Source organism: Oncorhynchus tshawytscha, linkage group LG19 (genome assembly GCF_018296145.1).
Source record: "Oncorhynchus tshawytscha isolate Ot180627B linkage group LG19, Otsh_v2.0, whole genome shotgun sequence".
Classification (NCBI taxonomy): Eukaryota; Metazoa; Chordata; class Actinopteri; order Salmoniformes; family Salmonidae; genus Oncorhynchus; species Oncorhynchus tshawytscha.
Window position 1 is genome coordinate 36477500 of NC_056447.1, and position 22097 is coordinate 36499596.

Below are 22097 nucleotides of genomic sequence, written 5' to 3' on the forward strand. Positions count from 1 at the left end.
TATAGCTGACTTATTTGACACAATTTCCACACACACATTTTAATATAAATATGATATGATGGTCCATGGATGCTCATATTAACAGATCAATGTAGTCCAGGGGTAGTCGGACCCCTGTGGGTACTTGGCCTTATCCACAGGGGTTACTTGAGAATACTCATGAGACTATAGGGTTACTGGTAAAAATGCAATTGAGGGGGTACTTCAGGGGTATGCCTGGAAAGGACAAAATGTGATTAGTGGTACAATTTTTAAAAAAGGTTGTGAATGTGAACCACTGATTGTAGTCTACTCACTCAGTTAATATAGGCTGGCACTAACAAAAACACATGTCTACATTTTATGTAAGACTATCTGTTTTATTTATTAATATATTCTGAGTTAACCTCATACCTGAACGTGTCCCAAAGCTTCAGTCGGAGTGGGTGACTACATTAACCAACATGCTTTGCGATTACAAAGTCCCTCTACCTGGGTTGCCCAGCAACGAGTCAACTACAAATGAAGATGGACTCTTCTGAAAAACAACCAGCTGAAGACAATTTTCAAGGTAATCTATAAGTTCACAGCTCAACTAATTATACATTTTGACTACGGTAAATTAATATTTAAATTAATAGGTACAATCAAAGAGATATTTAGTTATTTACCCTGCTCTGACCCTGACACAAGGAATGAGCAATTCTAGCTAGCTAGCTTGTTTGCTAGCTGCTGTCTACGTTAGGGTGATTTTCAAATATTGTAGCTCATTCATTTAAATGAAGTATGCATATTTGCATTATATGTTACACACTGTCAATAGAAATAAGACTCCTGTCAACATAAGACATTTGGTCTGTAAACTATCAATAAACTTAAGCCTCTTCTTGGAAGTGTTTTACAAGTCCTATTTGCCTTTTTTGATGCACTTAATCTTCCTGATCTTGTACTTATGACAGGTGACCCCACAGGAAAGCAAAAAGCTTCTGGGGAAACGGAAAGCTCAAATGTTCAGCCACCTCCAGAGAACAACACAACTTCCCAATCAGCAGGTGCACAGGAAGCACATACACAAGCAGAGGACCCTTCACAAGACAAAGCTCAGGGTAGTCCTGCTCTCTTTATGACCTTTCTGTCTAGAGTCCACACATAGGTAGCTCCCTCATAAGAGAGCTGGGTCGTGTTCAGTAGATAGAGACCGTTTAGAAACAGGGAGGTAACTACCGGAACTTGTACAATAAGAACACCCTTTTTTTTCCCCCACTGCAAAATGTTTCAGTATGGCGTGCCTACTTCTCGGCCATGACCTGATGTTTGACAGCAGTTTGTCTTTTCAGCTCCTGCAGCCTCTGAGCAGGTGCAGCAGCAGCCAGGTGGGAGTAGTGATGCTGTGGAGGAAGAGGAGGAGCGAATGGGGATGAAGAAACTCTCTGAGGACATGTACTACAACTATGACGAGCTGTACTCCAGACCAGTCATCACTGCAGACTCGGAGATCCCAGAGAACCTACTGCACCTTACGTATCTTTTAACACTGTGTATGCCATGTGCCAGAGTTTGTGCGTAGAAGTCTTCACAACCCAGTTATGTTCATGGTATTATGTTTGTGTATTGCGTTGCACCTTAATTAACATTCTTCCAGGCACTCTTTTGGGTATGACTGTGGGCGCAGGGCTAACCTGCAACTGCTGGATGAGCGAACACTGGCCTTTGTGGCTGGAAACCAGCTCATATTCCTGGATGTTCGGACCAAGGAGCAACGCTACCTCCGCTCCTGCAGTGGGGGAGGCATCGGCACCATCATGGTACACACACACACACACACACACAGAAACACTGGCTCTGGATAACCTTAATTCACCCTATATAACCCCATCGGTAACTGTGTTTCTCTGCAGGCCCACCCCAGTAATAGGTATTTTGCTGTGGCAGAGAAGGGAGACCAGCCCAACATCGTCATCTATGAGTATCCCTCACTACGACCCTACCGCATTCTCAGAGGTATGGGAACTTTATCACATGCACACAGGCACTCACACCCTTTGTGGTGTTGAAAATTAATTTAAAAAAACTATGTATAAAGAATATTATTAATGATCAAGACATTTGGTTTGAATCCCTATCCGTTAGGTGGGACCGGGCAGGCTTACAGCTTTGTGGACTTTAACCATGAGGGCACCCTGCTGGCCAGTGTGGGTAGTGCTCCGGACTACATGCTGACCCTGTGGGAATGGAGACATGAACAGGTGATGCTGCGCTGCAAGGCCTTCTCACAGGACGTCTACAGGGTCACCTTTTCACCTGACAATCCTGGGCAACTCACCACCTCCGGATCTGGACACATCAAGTTAGTAGCAATCAATCGAGCAAAATGTATTTGTACTACCACTTTTATACATTTGTTACTAAGTACTTTATAGAAAGTTGGGCGGAGAGAAAACAGATTTCATCATGAAATATTGACAACAAATACAAAAATGGTGTATTATGTGTACAGTGTCATTCACCATGTGAGTTGATCTCTCATCAATCATTCTTCCAGGTTTTGGAAAATGGCCAGCACTTTTACTGGTCTCAAACTGCAAGGGCTTCTGGGAAGGTTTGGGAAGACTGCCCTGACGGATATCGAGGGTTATGTGGAGCTGCCTGATGGGAAGGTCTGTCCACTGCTCTTTTACATTAAATTCCTGCTATTCATACATCATTGAAATTGACACAAACCAAAAGCAATATTCTCTTGTTCTATGTTGTCCTGATCACATCCCCGCTGTCCGGGTGCCAGGTAGTGTCGGGGTCTGAGTGGGGAAACATGCTGCTGTGGGACGGGGGCCTGATCAAGGTAGAGATATGCCGTAAGGGGGGCAGGACGTGCCACGCTGGCACCATCCAGCAGTTTGCTTTGGACGAGGGGGAGCTCATGACCATCGGCTCCGATGGAGCCATTAGGGTAACCTTTCAGATACTATACAGTCCTCTCAGCCTCAGTCTAAGTGGTCTCTGCTAACCCTAAAAAGCAGGCCTGAACAACTGATCTGGGGCCAGTTTTGTTGATTGCTCGCTGTGTAATATCTTTCTCCACACTGTGCAGGGCTGGGACTTTGAGAGCATTGACACAGCAGACTGTAACGATGATAGCGGTCTGTTTGAGATTGAGCCCATGAACGAGATGGTGATTGGACGCAACGTCAGCCTGTCCTCCATGGTCAAAAGCTGCCTGCCAGACTCCTTCATCTGGTTCGCCCAGGTCAGAGGGCAGGGGTCAAGGGCCAAGGGTCATACAACAACACTTAGCCTAAAGCTTTACAACCATCATAGGTGGTTACCATGGGCTGTATGGGAATCTGTGTAGTGTTATGTTAATGAGTTTAAGTTTGGGATTCCCTCAGAAACAAGATAATTTCTTATTAAATAACGTGTCAAATGTATCTCTTTCCAGGATTCCAATGGAGGCATCTGGAAACTGGATCTTTCATTTTCCAACATTGTGAGTTTCTTTCCATCAGCACAGTGTTTGAGTGTGTATGTGGGACTGTGTGTATTGGGTCTTGTATTAAATTACTCCATTATATTGTGTGTACAGACCCAGGACCCAGAGTGTCTGTTCTCCTTCCATGCTGGAGTGATCCAGGGAATGGATGTGTCCAGCACTAGCCATCTGATGGCCACCACCACTTTAGACCGTGAGAGTGGCCTATCACTGTACACTACTACACACACCGCACAGATTATAGAAACGCATGATTTTTGTGTCGATATGTTCCAAATACACACTCTTTCTTCCTCTCTTTCTCAGGCTCAGTCAGGATTTTTGACTTCCTTGCAAAGAAAGAACTAACAACCAGCCGCTACAAACAAGGTGGAACAACACTGACCTGGGCGCCACGCCTGGTATGTATGTGAGACTTGACTACAGTGCATTCGGAAAATATTCAGAACCCTTTAATTTTTCCACATTTTGTTACGTTACAGCCTTATTCTAAAATGGATAAAATCTTTATTTTCCCTCAATCTACACACAATACCCAGAAATGACAAAGCGAACAGTTTAAACGTTTTTGCACTTTTATTAAAAATTAAAAACATACCTTATTTACATACAGTTGAAGTCGGAAGTTTACATACACTTAGGTTGGAGTCATTAAAACTAATTTTTCAACCACTCCACAAACGTTTTGTTAACAAACTATAGTTTTGGCAAGTCGGTTAGGACATCTACTTTGTGCATGACACAAGTAATTTTCCAACAATTGTTTACAGACAGATTATTTAATTTATAATTCACTGTATCACAATTCCAGTGGGTCAGAAGTTTACATGCACAAAGTTGACTGTGCCTTTAAACATATTGGAAAATTCCAGAAAATAATTTCATGGCTTTAGAAGCTTCTGATAGGCTAATTGACATAATTTGAGTCAATTGGATGTGTACCTGTGGATGTATTTTAAGGCCTACCTTCAAACGCAGTGCCTCTTTGCTTGACATCATGGGAAAATCAAAAGAAATCAACCAAGACTTCAGAAAAAAAAATTGTACACCTCTACAAGTCTGGTTCATCCTTGGGAGCAATTTCCAAATGCCTGAAGGTACCACGTTCATCTGTACAAACAACACTACACCAGTATAAACACCATGGGATCACGCAGCCATCATACCTCTCAGGAAGGAGATGTGTTTTGTCTCTTAGAGATGAATGTACTTTGGTGCAAAAAGTGCAAATCAATCCCAGAACAACAGCAAAGGACCTTGTGAAGATGCTGGAGGAAACAAAAGTATCAATATCCACAGTAAAACAAGTCCTATATCGACATAACCTGAAAGTCTGCTCAGCAAGGAAGAAGCCACTGCTCCTAAACCACCATAAAAAAGCCAGACTACGCTTTGCAACTGCACATGGGGACAAAGATCATCCTTTTTGGAGAAATGTCCTCTGGTCTGATGAAACAAAAATAGAACTGTTTGGCCATAATGACCATCGTTATGTTTGGAGGAAAAAGGGGGAGGCTTGCAAGCCGAAGAACATCGTCCCAACCTTGAAGCACGGGGTGTTAGCTTCATGTTGAGTGGCCATCACAAAGTTCTGACCTCAATCCTAAAGAAAATGTGTGGGCAGAACTGCAAAAGCGTGTGCGAGCAAGGAGGCCTACAAAACCTGACTCAGTTCAACAGCTCTGTCAGGAGGAATGGGCCAAAATTCATCCAACTTATTGTGGGAAGCTTGTGGAAGGATACCTGAAACGTTTGACCCAAGTTAAACATTTTAAAGGCAATGCTACCAAATACTAATTGAGTGTATGTAAACTTCTGACCCACTGGGAGTGTGATGAAATAAATAAGAGCTGAAATAAATCCTTCTCTCTACTACTTTTCTGACACGTCACATCCTTAAAATAAAGTAGTGATCCTAACTGACCTAAGACGGAATTTTTACTCGGATTAAATGTCAGGAATTGTGAAAAACTGAGTTTAAATGTATTTGGCTAAGGTGTATGTAAACTTCTGACTTCAACTGTAAGTATTCAGACACTTTGCTATGAGATTCAAAATTGAGCTCAAAATTGAGCTCGGAAGCCCCTCAGTAAAAGGCACATGACTGCCTGCTTGGAGTTTGCCAAAAGGCACCTAAAGGACTCTCAGACCAACGAGAAACAAGATTCTTTGGTCTGATGAAACCAAGATTGAACTCTTTAGCCTGAATGCCAAGCGTCACGTCTGGAGGAAAGCTGGCACCATCCCTACGGTGAAGCAGCGGCAGGTACAGGGAGACTAGTCAGGATCGAGGGAAAGATGAACGGCGCAAAATTCATCTTTCCCTGTGCATCAACACTCCCCATCCAACCTGACAGAGCTTGAGAGGGTCTGCAGAGTACAATGGGAGAAACTCCCCAAAAACAGGTGTGCCAAGCTTGTAGCGTTATACCCAAGAAGACTCGAGGCTGTAATCGCTTCCAAACGTGCTTCAACAAAGTACTGAGTTAAAGGTCTGAATACTTATGTAAATGTGATATTTCTGTTTATTTTAAATTTTTAATGCATTTGCAAAAATCTCTAAAAACCTGTTTTTGCTTTGTCATTATAGGGTATTGTGTGTAGATTGATGAGGGTAAAAACAATTTAATACATTTTAGAATAAGGCTGTGAATAAGGTCAAGGGGTCAGAATACTTTCCGAATGCACTGTATATGGTAACATAATCATTCATGCAGTGCCTTGTGTTCTTCAACTAGGTCTCAACTTGCTTTGCTTATATGTGTACTGTACCGTGTGTTGAGATTGTTCTGTGTGGCCCTTGCCTGTGTGTGTAGGTGAACCCTAGTGGAGGGCTGGTGGTGGTGGGCTTTGAGGACGGGGTGGTCCGTCTGCTGGAGCTCTACAACCCCCAGAGTTTACGAGTGGTTGCTGGGCGCAGTCGCTATGGAGATGCCGAGCTCCGTCTCAAACAGGCCTTCAAACCCCACAATGCAGCTGTGACGGCCATTGCATATGAACGTAACGGCGAGATCCTAGCTACTGGGGTAGGGAAGGCCGCAGAATGTTGGCCAATGTGAAATCAATCATTAGCTAATTTCTATAGACACTCCCCTTGTAGACCTAAAACAAACTGAATTGGAATAATAACAAATATCAATAATCCTCTCCCCTCCACCATCCCTCCTTCTCTCTTTCCCTCTTTAGAGTATGGACTGCACTGTGTTCTTCTTCACTGTGGGGGACAGGTATGACCCCATTGGGTTTGTCACAGTACCAGGACCTGTACAGGGTCTGGAGTGGTCCCCCCAGTCACATGTAAGTCTGATCCCAGATCAGTGACAAATGTATGCAAGACAATGGCACGTGAGTTTAGTTAGAACCCTCCTGTGTGTGTGTGTTCAGGGCAAAAACACCCTGCTGGTCCTGTGTAGGAGCGGTCATGTAGTGGAGGTCCAGTCTCCAGACCCAGAGGCCCAGAACCACGGCACCACCTACCACATCTCTGGCCTCCCCACAAGAAACTTCACCTTCAGCAGCATCAAGTCACACATCAAGGTCTGGCCCTCACTGTCTGGGAACAACTGTACTGTTAACACATTTTAATTTGATTTATTTATCCTGGATAGTTCACTCAGTAACACTTGCCACTGTTTTCCAAGGAGTCATGGGTTCCATAGAATCAATAAAACATACACATCACATAAAAGCTGTCTAGGTAAAAAACACAGTTTACACATAAACATACACATCATACTTAGTAGGAAACATACATAAGCACGCTCACATTATATCTGTCTGTTATCTGCTTTGTGGACAGCTCTTTTGGTTCAACTCTGGCATGGGTGTGTAACTGTGAGCGTGTGTATTTCAGCGGGAGGAGGAGATTGCGCGCAGGCAGGCTCTGAAGGAGAAGAAGCAGAAGGAGAGAGAAGCACAGCTGAAGAAAGCCAAGGAGGAGGGCCTTGAGCCCACTGAGGAGGAGCTGCAGGAGGTAGAGGAGGAGGAAGAGCTGCCCCCTCTTTACACCCCTGACCCCCCCAGCCCCCTCTGCTGTGGCTTCTACTCTCTTCCTGGGGCCTTCTGGCTCTCCATGGTACATACACACACATTAACAGGGCCATCTCTTGCTCTCTCTACATTGCACATTTACATTTTAGTCATTTAGCAGATGCTCTTATCCAGAGTGACTTACAGCTAGGTGGGACAACCACATATCTCAGTCATAGTAAATACATTTTTACTCAATAAAGTAGCAAAGTCAGTGCTAGAAGGGAGGGAAAAAGTCAAGTGCGAGTGTTAGTTCACAAAAGGTCATTATTTATTTTTGTGGGGGTGAGGAGGGGTTCTGTGGGATTATTTAAGATACTCTTTGAAGAGGTAGGGTTTCAGATGTTTTCGGAAGATGGGTAGGGACTCTGCTGTCATAGCTTTAGGGGGAAGCTGGTTCCACCATTGGCGTGCCAGATCAGAGAAGAGCTTTGAGTGGGAGCTGCCCTCCCGTAGGGGTGGGAGGGCCAAGAGACCAGTGGTGGTAGAGTGGAGTACTCAGGTCAGGGTGTAGGGTTTGAGCATAGCCTGAAGGTAGGGAGGGGCAAGTCCTCTTGCAGCTCCGTAGGCAAGTACCACGTCTTGTCGTGGATGACTCTTCGACTGGAAGCCGGTGGAGTGTGCGGAGGAGCGGGGTGAAAACCAGGCTCTCTCTCTCCATATCTCTCTCAGGGAGGCTATGATTCGGGGTTCCTGTACCACTGTAAGTTTTCAGAGCAGCAGGGTGAGGACCTGTTACAGCGCAGGGATGAGCCGTTCACCTTCCTGCCTGTCCAGAATACAGACGAGGACCCCATCTGCACCATCACCTTCAGGTAAGGGACTACACAACGGATGGCTGAAAACATTTTCTGTATCAGTGTGTCTGTATTGTGTTCTGTAATGTTGTAACTGCAGAGGTTTGTAGATGTTCTGTTAATGTGTGTACAGTCGTATGAAAAAGTTTGGGCACCCCTGACAATTTCCATTCATATATAATTGGGTGTTTGGATCAGCAATTTCATTTTGTTCTATCAAATAACTGATGGACAAAGTAATATTTCAGTAGTGAAATGAGGTTTATTGGATTAACAGAAACTGTGCAATGTGCATCAAAACAAAATTAGACGGGTGCATAAATTTGGGCACCCCAATAGAAAAATCACATCAATATTTAGTAGAGCCTCCTTTTGCTAAAATAACAGCCTCTAGACGCTTCCCATAGTCTCTAATGAGTGTCTGGATTCTGGATGAAGGTATTTTGGACCATTCCTCCTTACAAGATTTTGAGCAGTGTTTTGGGTCGTTGTCTTGTTGAAATATCCAGCCCCGGCGCAACTTCAACTTTGTGACTGATTCGTCAACATTATTCCCAAGAATCTGCTTATTGAGTGGAATCCATGCGACCCTCAACTTTAACAAGATTCCCAGTACCGGCACTGGCCACACAGCCCCACAGCATGATGGAACCCCCACCAAATTTTACTGTGGGTAGCAAGTGTTTTTCTTGGAATGCTGTGTTCTTTTTCCGCCATGCATAACGTCCCTTGTTATGACCAAATAACTCAATCTTTGTTTCATCAGTCCACAGCACCTTATTCCAAAATGAAGCTGGCTTGTCAAAATGTGTGTTTGCATACCTCCAGCGACTCTGTTTGTGGCGTGTGCAGAAAAGGCTTCTTCCATATCACTCTCCCATACAGCTTCTCCTTGTGCAAAGTGCGCTGAATTGTTGAACGATGCACAGTGACACCATCTGCAGCAAGATGATGTTGTAGGTCTTTGGAGGTGGTCTGTGGGCTGTTTTTGACCGTTCTCACCATCCTTCGCCTCTCCGATATTTTACTTGGCCTGCCACTTCTGGCCTTAACAAGAACTGTGCCTGTGGTCTTCTATTTCCTCACTATGTTCCTCACAGTGGACACTGACAGCTTAAATCTCAGCGATAGCTTTTTGTAGCCTTCCTCTAAACCATAATGTTGAACAATCTTTGTTTTCAGGTAATTTGAGAGTTGTTTTGAGGCCCCGATGTTGCCTCTCTTCAGAGGAGAGTCAAAGAGAACAACAACTTGCAATTGGCCACCTTAAATATCTTTTCTCATGATTGGATGCACTTGTCTATGAAGTTCAAGGCTTAATGAGCTCACCAAACCAATTGTGTGTTCCAATTAATCAGTGCTAAGTAGTTACAGGTATTCAAATCAACAGAATGACAAGGGTGCCCACATTTTTGCATAGTCTATTTTTCACATCTGATTTCATTTCATACAACTTAATATTGCTACGCTAAAAATCTTTGTCTGGACAATACCCCAGTACTCAGCTTTTATTAGAAAATGAATGGCATGCCACTGTGATCATTTTCTGTGACGACAGAGTAAATTATTATGCAGCCTCAGAGGGGTGTCCAAACTTTTTCATACGACTGTATATGTTGACAGGTTGTTGTGGTCTCTCTCTGTCCCAGCTCCAGCAGGCAGCTGTTGCTGTGTGGCATGCAGTCAGGCAGTGTCCGGGCGTACCCTCTGCAGCCACCTGACTTCCACCTCACATCCATGCAGGCCTTCTGGGCCCTCAGCGTCCATGACAACCAGTATGGACAGCTGCGCCAGCTGCGCTGTAGCTTTGACGACCAATTTGTCCTGACGACAGGGGAGGACGGCAACATCTTCTCCTTCAGCCTACTGCCCCAGGAGGACCTGCTTAAAGTCCTGCAGTGCAGCAAGGCCAAAGTCCCCTCACCACGGGTCAGTGGGGGGAAGGGAGGGTAGAATAGAGGGATGGAGGAAACGAGTGGGACAATAACCTCATGAATAACACATAAGTGAGTGCTAGTTCTGTGGTTGCCTGTGTGTGTTGTTGGTGAAACAGATCGGCGTTGAAATGGAGGGTGTGGCCCAGGATATCGAAGACCCGTTGGCGTACAGGTGAGGAAGAAACCTAGAGACAAACTCATACAAATGCACACCTGGCTAAAAGCAAACCAGCCCCTCGCTCGCTACCCCTCTGTCACACATCCCTCTCTTTCTTCCCCTCTATTTCTCTCCCTCCCCCACTTCCCTCTCTGTAGCATTGAGACGGCTAAGCAGAAGTTGGAAATGGACCGTATGCGTCGGGAGGCTGAGATGAGGAAGGTGGAGAGACGTAAGATGCTGGCTGAGCTGCAGAACCAGTTCAAACAGCTACTGGAGAAGAACCAGGGTCTGCCCGAACACGTCCGCTTGCACCGCACGGTACACACTCACAAACCCATACACCCTAAATCCACCCCTTCGTCCCGAAGTGTTTAGTATCATAACCAACCAAAAAGCATTTGAATGTTTCTGTGATAAACCTAATAAATTGTAGCATGTTTCTGGTCACGGCCCAAGAGAATCTAGTGTGTATGTGTAGGAGTTGGAGCTGGACCGGCGGTTCCGTGAGGAGACTGAGAGGATGACGGCCCAGAGGGTGAGAGAGGCCAGGAAGGAGCTGGCCTGGGAGGAGGAACGCCACCGCATCGGACTCCAGAAACTACAGGAGAGGTACTTAACCAGCAACCACTCAATCTGCACTTTCATCTGGTAGTGCACTTAGGGAATGGGTTGACGTATCAGATTTGCCCTCTGGCTCTTCCAGGTTCTGGGATTCTCTTGAGTCGGACACAGTTACTGTGGTAGCGTTCCAGAGTGACCACAGGATCTCCACCTATCGTCTGCTGGCACTGTCCCAGAGGTTCCACGAGCTGAAACAGAGGGGAAGGGTGGGGGGCCCGGGGACAGTGGGGCAGGAACGTTGGAGGAACAAAGCCGAGGCCGGCAAAGACAGTTCCAACATCACAGGTAGGAGAGCGGGGAGAGAGAGAGAATGTGTGTGTGTGTGTTTTACCTACCATATCATAATGTGTGTGTCCCTGGCCAGCGGACCAGGAGGACCTGGGTGAGGAGGCTGTTATGGCGCCCCATGTGGTGCGTCCAGGGGGCAGCAAGCTGGCTGGCCGCCAGGCAGAGAAACTCCGCAAGGCTACGGAGAAGGCAGAGCGGGCCCGGGTTAAGATAGAGAAGAGGAGGAAAGAGTGGGCTGAACTGTGAGTCTGTTATCATATGGCCTCTGTTGAAATTTCTCGTCTCCGTTTCAGAATTTCTGTCCTCACTCTTCCCTACATGACTGTATCTCCATGTGACTGCTTAGGTATGCCACAAAGCCCAATGAGAACTGTGAGGATCCGGAAGATGTGCGAGCCATCCGATTGGCTACGGAGAACATGGGTGACTTCAAGCTGAAGACTGCCAAAGACTTTACGGTCCCAGAACACCTGAGGATGAACGCAGAGAAGAAGAGAGCTCAGCTGGTCCACTTAGAGGAGAAGGTACTAGGTTACGTCTCACACTCTCTCAATCTTTACCATTCAAAACCAAATGTACTACTATATGTAATACACTAATAGACCTGGCGACCTCTGTACCTGACCCCCACTCAAACTATATGTCCTCCACTCGTTACCTGTATTAATGGCACCCGTTTGAACTTGTTATCAGTATAAAAGACACCTGTCAACAACCTCAAACACACTCCAAACTCCACTATGGCCAAGACCAAAGAGCTGTCAAAGGACACCAGAAACAAAATTGTAGACCTGCACCAGGCTGGGAAGACTGATTCTGCAATAGGTAAGCAGCTTGGTTTGAAGAAATCAACTGTGGGAGCAATTATTAGGAAATGGAAGACATACAAGACCACTGATAATCTCCCTCGATCTGGGGCTCCACGCAAGATCTCACCCCGTGGGGTCAAAATTATCACAAGAACGGTGAGCAAAAAACCCAGAACCACACAGGGGGACCTAGTGAATGACCTGCAGAGAGCTGGGACCAAAGTAACAAAGCCTACCATCAGTAACACACTACGCCGCCAGGGACTCAAATCCTACAGTGCCAGACGTGTCCCCCTGCTTAAGCCAATACATGTCCAGGCCCGTCTGAAATTTGCTAGAGAGCATTTGGATGATCCAGAAGAAGATGGGGAGAATGTCATATGGTCAGATGAAACCAAAATATAACTTTTTGGTAAAAACTCAACTCGTCGTGTTTGGAGGACAAGGAATGCTGAGTTGCATCCAAAGAACACCATACCTACTGTGAAGCATGGGGGTGGAAACATCATGCTTTGGGGCTGTTTTTCTGCAAAGGGACCAGGACGACTGATCAGTGTAAAGGAAAGAATGAATGGGGCCATGTATCGTGAGATTTTGAGTGAAAACCTCCTTCCATCAGCAAGGGCATTGAAGATGAAACGTGGCTGGGTCTTTCAGCATGACAATGATCCCAAACACACCGCCCGGGCAACGAAGGAGTGGCTTCGTAAGAAGCATTTCAAGGTCCTGGAGTGGCCTAGCCAGTCTCCAGATCTCAACCACATAGAAAATCTTTGGAGGGAGTTGAAAGTCCGTGTTGCCCAGCAACAGCCCCAAAACATCACTGCTCTAGAGGGGATCTGCATGGAGGAATGGGCCAAAATACCAGCAACAGTGTGTGAAAACCTTGTGAAGACTTACAGAAAACGTTTGACCTGTCATTGGGGGTATATAACAAAGTATTGAGATAAGTATTTGGTCAATAACAAAAGTTTATTTTCCACCATAATTTACAAATAAATTCATAAAAAATCCTACAATGTGATTTTCTGGATTTTTTTTCTCATTTTGTCTGTCATAGTTGAAGTGTACCTATGATGAAAATTACAGGCCTCTCTCATCTTTTTAAGTGGGAGAACTTGCTGACTAAATACTTTTTTGCCCCACTGTATGTTTGTCCCTCTGTGTCTGTCAGATCCATGAGAGGAAGACGCAGATGAACAGTCGCATAATGGCCTTAAGGGACACTAAGGTGAGCCTCGTGTCACGCCTGCGCTCCCAGGCCCAGCAGCTACAGGCTGTCCAGGAGCGCCTAGCGCCTCATTTCTGCAGCCCTGCCCCCACCCTGCCCTCCCTGCTGCCCGAGGAGACCCCTGAGACGAAGCTACGCTACACCCGCACCACCCTGCAGCGCTACGGGGCCCTGAGGGCTCAGAGGTAGGTCGGGCCTGGGACTGGGACCGGAGCAGAACTTACTGTAGGTTCATAATAACTCATCAATTACAGATCATTGATTAAAAACAGTTATCACGTTCCTAAGTCTAAAAGTCAGTCTGATCCAACAGATTTTTGTCGCCAAAAAACTAAATATTTAAAATGAGTGATTTTAAAATTAAATATTATAGAAACATACTGTAACTAACGACTATCACATTAAACATGGCCTGCCTCCCCCCTAATAATTCAGCGATAATGATTATTATGCCAATCCTACACACAGGGCCTGTACTCGTGGCCAGGAACTAGAGGGGGGGCAGACTCTGCTGGAACAGCTGGAGGCAGAGATAGAAAAACAGGAGGAGACCCCCTGCCATACACCTGCAGATAGGAGAGAGAGGGAGGTGGAGGAATCTGGGGTGACCGAGCTGGAGGAGGAGATGAGGGAGGTAGAGGAGATCAGGCTGCTGTATGAAGAGGAATCCCTGCTGGAACAGGTCAGCCTTTCAAATAGTTTACTTTCCAGGTGGGATGCAAAGGCCCTCAATGCAACATCCAGGCTCTGGCATCAAATTGTCAACTGAAACCAAGCCAACTCATTCTTCCCCTCTTCTTTATTTCTCTCCCCCCACCCCTCCCTTATTTCTCTCCCTCCCTCCCTTATTTCTCCTCCTCCCTCCCTCCCTTCCCTTCCTCTCCTCTCAGATGTCGTCGTCAATGTGGCAGTTTGATGCAGAGCTGTGCCTGCTGCGTCATGAGAAGCTGTGGCTAGACATCCAGATGAAGCTGGCTGACCTGCGCCATGTCACCCTGTTCCAGGAGCTGCTGCTGCTCAAAGAGTTTGAGAAGAGAGAGAACTCCTTGCAGGAGAGACTAAATGCCTGCGTGGAAGAAGAGGAAGACCTCAGGGTACCTAGGTGGGAAGGAAGGGGTGTGTGTGTCTCTGTATTCCATATTACCATCATCCCATTTCTCTCCTCAGTCTAAGTTGGAGGAGTGTAAGCAGGCACTGGAGCTGAAGCGGAGGGACATCTCCAAGCTCCAGGAGAGAGAGAGGGCCATAGCTGCCACCTTCCAGGCCTCTCTAGGGGAGAACAACAAGTTTGCTGACTTCCTCACCAGGGTCTTCAAGAAGAAGATCAAACGCGTCAAGAAGAAAGAAAAGGCTGGAGATGACGGTTAGTCCTGGACCCATCTGAAAGTGTGATTGTGTGCGTGAGTGTTTAGTGTATGGTTGATCAGCCCAGCTCATCCTGTTGTTTTCTACCAGAGGAGCAGGAGGACAGTGATGAAGATTCTGATGAAGAGTCTGACTGGGATGAGGATGAGGATGACAGTGGCTCAGAGAGCGGTGGTCCTCTGGATGACAGCGTCTGCCCCCCAAGTCAGTCGCTACAATTCACCTTACAGTATTCTCAGTTATACACCACATTGTACTCCATGATTTAGCCACAGATATGCACTCTGTCTTTATCTACCTGTCTGTATGTCTTTGTGTGTGTTCCCCCAGACTGTAACTCAGAGCTGTTTGAGAACACGGTGCAGCTCCGTGAGCGTCGTCTGGACCTCGAGGAGCTGCTGGTGGAGGAGAGGAAGACTGCAGACAACCTGAGGAAGGAGTGTGACTCCCTCGTCAAGAAGGTACACATTTTCTGACCCCTTTCCGATCTTCTACTTCCATTTCTTCTCTCTATTTCTCCTCTCTTTATCTCCATACATTCCGTTTCCCAGTTAACCACTCCATCTTGTCATTATCCACTGTTCCCCCTTTGTCTACTTCACTCCTGTTTTTTCATCTCATCCTCCACTCCCAAAGCTTTTCTTGTTGACCACTCATCATGCTAGTTCTCAACACCACCTTAGTGTATTTCTGTCTTCTTTTCTGTCTTTCTTGACATTCATTTAATCTTCATCCAGTCTGTATTGTGATTGTGTGATGTAGGAAAAAGTGGTTCATGGCAGTCTGAAAGCAGCAGAGGGAGACCTGGAGCTGTTCAACAGAGAGAAACAACAGAAGCTCAATGAGCTGGATGTGGTGGTTCCCCTCAGACTGCACCAGGTGAGGAGAGAAGTCTCTCTCTCTTTCTGGGTCTCTCAATTGTCTTGCCTCAATTCCTGGCATCCTTTCCCCCTGTCCTTTCCTCGCCTCCTCAAAACGTCAAAGAGAAGGGAGGAGAGGATTTGAGGGAACACGTTTGTAAGAAACGTGACTGTCCTTGTTCACTCGTACATCATCACATGTCATCATGCCTTTAGTTATTAGTGGTCAATATAAGTAACAAAACTAAGTCAACAACCCATATTCAAAAAAACCAAAACAAATTATTTCTCCCTCTGTGTACCAGATAGAGTTTGTGAGCAATGGGGTGGTACCGTGCAGCCTGGCCCCAGCACTGGTGCTGAACACAGTGGCATTGGGAGGACTACAGGAGAGGATTAAAGAACTGCAGGTGGAGAAGAGTGAACAGAGAGACCTCTACAGACAGGCCAGGCAGCAGCACGTCCAGCTCATTCACGACCGCAAGGACATGGAGGCCAAGATACAGAGTAGGCTGAGGGGACTAGGGGCACAAAACTGTGGAGAAAATGTGAAAAACCGATCCTCCAGTTCAAAATAAGATACTGCAGATCACGATTGCTTCCAGTGCGTCGTAGACATGCCATGTTTACAGTAAACTGTGTGTGTGTGTGTGTGTGTGTGTGTGTGTGTGTGTGTGTGTGTAGGTCTGGAGGCGCGCTGTGAGCAGCTGATGCTGATGAAGTTTGGGAAGCTAGTGGACCTGGAAGCCTTACAGACTCTGTCTGGCAACAGAAACCTGGAGGAGATGAGACAGGATAGCAGAGTCCGAGAGGCCGCTTACACACAGGAGGTCAGACAGTGGGAGGTATGGCAGTGTGTATGTGTGAGTAAGGTGTTTGTTTATGATACACACACACACACAAAGGTGTTTTGTTTATGATACGTGTGTGTGTGTGTGTGTGTCAGGTGAAAGTGACAGAGGCCCGTCATGCGGTGACAGAGGTGACAAGGCATCACACCGAGCGTCTCCTCAGTATGAACAGCCTGCTGAGCCAGAAGAAAGAAATGGAGGACAAACTCAACACCAGGCAGAGCAGGATGGTACTGTGTGTTTCAAAGAGTGTGGTTTTTCATCATTTGTGAAAGTGCTTTTATGGCTCCCGAGTGGCGCAGTGGTCTAAGGCACTGCATCGCAGTTGCTAGCTGTGCCACTAGAGATCCTGGTTAGAGTCCAGGCTCTGTCGCAGCTGGCCGCGCCCGGGAGACCCATGGGGCGGCTCACAATTGGCCCAGCGTCGTCCGGGTTAGGGGAGGGTTTGGACAGTAGGGATTAGAGGTCGACCGATTATGATTTTTTTTTTAAATAATGACAATTACAACAATACTGAATTAACACTTATAAAACATCAATAAAATCAATTTAGCCTCAAATAAATAATGAAACATGTTCAATTTGGTTTAAATAATGCAAAAACAAAGTGTTGGAGAAGAAAGTAATATGTGCCATGTAAAAAAGCTAACGTTTAAAGTTCCTTGCTGAGAACATATGAAAGTTGGTGGTTCCTTTTAACATGAGACTTCAATATTCCAAGGCAAGAGGTTTTAGGTTGTAGTTAATATAGTATTTATAGGACTATTTCTCTCTATACCATTTGTATTTCATATACCTTTGACTATTAGATGTTCTTATAGGCACTATAGTATTGCCAGTGTAACAGTATAGCGTCCGTCCCCCTCCTCTCCTCTGGGCTCGAACCAGGAACACATTGACAACAGCCACTCTCGAAGCATCGTTATCCATCGCTCCACAAAAGCCGCGGCCCTTGCAGCGCAAAGGGAATAACTACTCCAAGTCTCAGAGCGAGTGACGTTTGAAACAGTATTAGCGCACACCCAGCTAACTAGCTAGCCATTTCACATTGGTTACACCAGCCATTAGGCTGATAGGCTTGAAGTCATAAACAGCGCTGTGCTTTCGAAGAGCTGCTGGCAAAACGCACGAAAGTGCTGTTTGAATGAATGATTACAGGCCTGCTGCAGACTACTCTATCAAATCAGACTTAATTATAACATAATAACACACAAAAATATGAGCCTTTGGTCATTAATATGATCGAATCTGGAAACTATCATTTCGAAAACAAAACGTTTATTATTTCAGTGAAATACGGAACCGTTCTGTATTTTATCTAACAGGTGGCATCCATAAGTCTAAATATTCTTGTTACATTGCACAACCTTCAATGTATGTCATAAATACGCAAAATTCTGGCAAATTAGTTAGCAATTAGCCAGGCAGCCCAAACTGTTGCATATACCCTGACTCTGCGTGCAATGAACGCAAGAGAAATGACAATTTCACCTGGTTAATATTGCCTGCTAAACTAGATTAGTAGTTATAACTAGTGATTATGATTGATTGTTTTTTATAAGATAAGTTTAATGCTAGCTAGCAATTTACCTTGGCTTCTACTGCATTTGTGTAACAGGCAGGCTACTCGTGGAGTGCAATGGTTAGAGCGTTGGACTAGTTAACTGTGCGGTTGCAAGATTGGAACCCCTGAGCTAACAAGGTGAAAATCTGTCGTTCTGCCCCGGAACAAGGCAGTTAACCCACAGTTCCTAGGCAGTCATTGAACATAAGAATGTGTTTGTAACTGACTTGCCTAGTTAAATAAAAGGTATAAAAAAAAATATTTAAAAAATAATAATAATCGGAAATCGGCGCCCAAAAATACCGATTTCCGGTTGTTATGAAAATTTTAAAGCGGCCCTAATTAATCGGCCATTCCAATTAATCGGTCGACCTCTAGTAGGGATGTCCTTGTCCCATCACGCACTAGCGACTCCTGTGGTGGGCCGGGCGCAGTGCATGCTGACACGGTCGCCAGGTGTTCGGTGTTTCCTCCGACACATTGGCGTGGCTGGCTTCCGGGTTAAGCGGGTATTGTGTCATGAAGCAGTGCGGCTTGGTTGGGTCGTGTTTTGGAGGACGCATGACTCTCGACCTTCGCCTCTCCCGAGTCTGTACGGGAGTTGTAGCGATGAGCAAGACTGTAACTACCAATTGGATACCATGAAATTGGGGAGAAAAAGGTGGTAAAAAAAAAAAGTGCTTACATGATAGTGTGTATGCATGATATGACATGTTTATGTGGAGTAAATAACAGCGTGTGTGTGTGTACGTGTGTGTGTGTGACCTTCTGTGCATAGACGGTGCATATAGCTAAGATTCCCCTAAAGTAAATTGAATTAAATTGCCAAAATAGGCTCCTATACCATTTTATGATTTTATTGTTGGACATAAAGGACTGTAAAAACAACAGCAAATCAGTCCAAGTGGTTTTAATTTTGGAAATCTGTTCCAAAGTATTCCCACGCATAATAGATATACTGTATGTGATCATATACAGATCTAAGCAAGGTTTGAAAGTATTATGTTTTAGTCAAATAGTATATCTATTTGGGCCTCTTGCGTTCAATTTGCAGTCGACAACTTATTTGTAATTATGTTCCTGCCCCCTGACCATCAGTCTGCTCAATCAATTGTTTTTTTAAATCGGCCTGCAGCTGAATTTAGTTGATGATCCCTGCTCTACGCCAGTATGCACTCAGCCATGCATTGAACTGTATTTTTTTTAGAACAGTGATTGCATTACATTATTAGCCAAAATTATGACTATCCAATCTAGTCATCACATTCGGAATCGTGGGCTATATTACATAAATCTGCAAATGTCCTTCCTGTCTATCCTTCCTGTTTGGCCCTGTCCGGGGGTGTCCTCAGATGGGGCCACAGTGTCTCCTGACCCCTCCTGTCTCAGCCTCCAGTATTTATGCTGCAGTAGTTTGTGTCGGGGGGCTAGGGTCAGTTTGTTATATCTGGAGTACTTCTCCTGTCCTATTCGGTGTCCTGTGTGAATTTAAGTGTGCTCTCTCGAATTCTCTCTCTCGGAGGACCTGAGCCCTAAGACCATGCCTCAGGACTACCTGACATGATGACTCCTTGCTGTCCCCAGTCCACCTGGCTGTGCTGCTGCTCCAGTTTCAACTGTTCTGCCTTATTATCATTGGACCACGCTGGTCATTTATGAACATTTGAACATCTTGGCCATGTTCTGTTACAGTGCCTTGCGAAAGTATTCGGCCCCCTTGAACTTTGCGACCTTTTGCCACATTTCAGGCTTCAAACATAAAGATATAAAACTGTATTTTTTTGTGAAGAATCAACAACAAGTGGGACACAATCATGAAGTGGAACGACATTTATTGGATATTTCAAACTTTTTTAACAAATCAAAAACTGAAAAATTGGGCGTGCAAAATTATTCAGCCCCCTTAAGTTAATACTTTGTAGCGCCACCTTTTGCTGCGATTACAGCTGTAAGTCGCTTGAGGTATGTCTCTATCAGTTTTGCACATCGAAAGACTGAAATTTTTTCCCATTCCTCCTTGCCAAACAGCTCGAGCTCAGTGAGGTTGGATGGAGAGCATTTGTGAACAGCAGTTTTCAGTTCTTTCCACAGATTCTCGATTGGATTCAGGTCTGGACTTTGACTTGGCCATTCTAACACCTGGATATGTTTATTTTTGAACCATTCCATTGTAGATGTTGCGTTATGTTTTGGATCATTGTCTTGTTGGAAGACAAATCTCCGTCCCAGTCTCAGGTCTTTTGCAGACTCCATCAGGTTTTCTTCCAGAATGGTCCTGTATTTGGCTCCATCCATCTTCCCATCAATTTTAACCATCTTCCCTGTCCCTGCTGAAGAAAAGCAGGCCCAAACCATGATGCTGCCACCACCATGTTTGACAGTGGGGATGGTGTGTTCAAGTTGATGAGCTGTGTTGCTTTTACGCCAAACATAACGTTTTGCATTGTTGCCAAAAAGTTCAATTTTGGTTTCATCTGACCAGAGCACCTTCTTCCACATGTTTGTTGTCTCCCCCAGGTGGCTTGTGGCAAACTTTAAACAACACTTTTTATGGATATCTTTAAGAAATGGCTTTCTTCTTGCCACTCTTCCATAAAGGCCAGATTTGTGCAATATACGACTGATTGTTGTCCTATGGACAGAGTCTCCCACCTCAGCTGTAGATCTCTGCAGTTCATCCAGAGTGATCATGGGCCTCTTGGCTGCATCTCTGATCAGTCTTCTCCTTGTATGAGCTGAAAGTTTAGAGGGACAGCCAGGTCTTGGTAGATTTGCAGTGGTCTGATACTCCTTCCATTTCAATATTATTGCTTGCACAGTGCTCCTTGGGATGTTTAAAGCTTGGGAAATCTTTTTGTATCCAAATCCGGCTTTAAACTTCTTCACAACAGTATCTCGGACCTGCCTGGTGTGTTCCTTGTTCTTCATGATGCTCTCTGCGCTTTTAACGGACCTCTGAGACTATCACAGTGCAGGTGCATTTATACGGAGACTTGATTAGACACAGGTGGATTGTATTTATCATCATTAGTCATTTAGGTCAACATTGGATCATTCAGAGATCCTCACTGAACTTCTGGAGAGAGTTTGCTGCACTGAAAGTAAAGGGGCTGAATAATTTTGCACGCCCAATTTTTCCGTTTTTGATTTGTTAAAAAAGTTTGAAATATCCAATAAATGTCGTTCCACTTCATGATTGTGTCCCACTTGTTGTTGATTCTTCACAAAAAAATACAGTTTTATATCTTTATGTTTGAAGCCTGAAATGTGGCAAAAGGTCGCAAAGTTCAAGGGGGCCGAATACTTTCGCAAGGCACTGTATAATCTCCACCCGGCACAGCCAGAAGAGGACTGGCCACCCCACATAGCCTGGTTCCTCTCTAGGTTTCTGCCTAGGTTTTGGCCTTTCTAGGGAGTTTTTCCTAGCCACCATGCTTCTAAACCTGCATTGCTTGCTGTTTGGGATTTTAGGCTGGGTTTCTGTACAGCACTTTGAGATATCAGCTGATGTAGGAAGGGCGATATAAATACATTTGATTTGATTTGAAATGCAATGATACATGGAATGCTATATTATAAAAGGTGCATTTTGTATGGTAAAAATGTGCTTCCCAAACTTGAAAGTCACATGCCGTGTGTATGTGTCAGGGTACCCAGTTCCAGGGCCGTCGGCATGCTGAGGAGGACGAGAGGCGGAGGCTGTACCAGCTGGTCCAGAGTCAAGCTCAGGAGGCAAACGCCCTCCGCCAGGAGATCAACATCCTGTCCAGAAAGGGGGGTCACATCCTGCCCCCCAGCCAGGCCCCATTGCCCCCCCTGCCCGAAGCCCCATCCCGCTCCACCCGTACCAACCCAGAGAGGCTCAACAGACACTTCAAACTGGGAGGGGGGCATCCATCCAACAGCAGCCAGGGGGTGGAATAGAGCCTAAACACTCACATTGATAATACTCACACACATTATACAAAGATAACACATTCATACATTAACATTAATACTTCTCATACTGTATTTTTGCTCACCTGTCCCACACTGCTCCCCCCTCTTCCTCACACACACATACTTATACCTAGCTGTAAACAAGATCTTTCAGAGAATAAACTTGTTAGATTTGATTGA

At 45.4% G+C, this 22097-nt stretch overlaps 1 protein-coding gene across 1 annotated transcript; it reads left to right on the forward strand.

Annotated features, from left to right (window-relative positions):
• Window positions 1-473: 473 nt before the first annotated feature.
• On the forward strand, window positions 474-22097 carry LOC112218692 (cilia- and flagella-associated protein 44). The gene is made up of 35 exons (XM_024379719.1): window positions 474-550; window positions 939-1085; window positions 1317-1500; window positions 1622-1784; window positions 1878-1980; window positions 2110-2326; window positions 2522-2636; window positions 2762-2926; window positions 3068-3223; window positions 3416-3463; window positions 3560-3659; window positions 3773-3867; window positions 6283-6492; window positions 6653-6763; window positions 6851-7003; window positions 7320-7541; window positions 8168-8310; window positions 9942-10221; window positions 10346-10401; window positions 10545-10707; window positions 10868-10998; window positions 11093-11295; window positions 11375-11540; window positions 11645-11822; window positions 13282-13523; window positions 13807-14020; window positions 14229-14432; window positions 14506-14701; window positions 14794-14907; window positions 15034-15164; window positions 15466-15582; window positions 15869-16070; window positions 16248-16408; window positions 16510-16644; window positions 21627-22097. The coding sequence occupies exons 1-35, from the start codon at window positions 502-504 to the stop codon at window positions 21900-21902; spliced, it is 5550 nt and encodes a 1849-aa protein (XP_024235487.1). The 5' UTR covers window positions 474-501; the 3' UTR covers window positions 21903-22097.

Excerpts from the sequence above, each read along its gene's own strand:
- LOC112218692 (XM_024379719.1), top strand. The coding sequence starts at position 502 with ATGAAGATGGACTCTTCTGAAAAACAACCAGCTGAAGACAATTTTCAA. Across the intron at positions 2,327-2,521 it reads TCCGGATCTGGACACATCAA|GTTTTGGAAAATGGCCAGCA; the intron begins GTTAGTAGCAAT and ends TCATTCTTCCAG. Across the intron at positions 3,464-3,559 it reads ATCTTTCATTTTCCAACATT|ACCCAGGACCCAGAGTGTCT; the intron begins GTGAGTTTCTTT and ends TTGTGTGTACAG.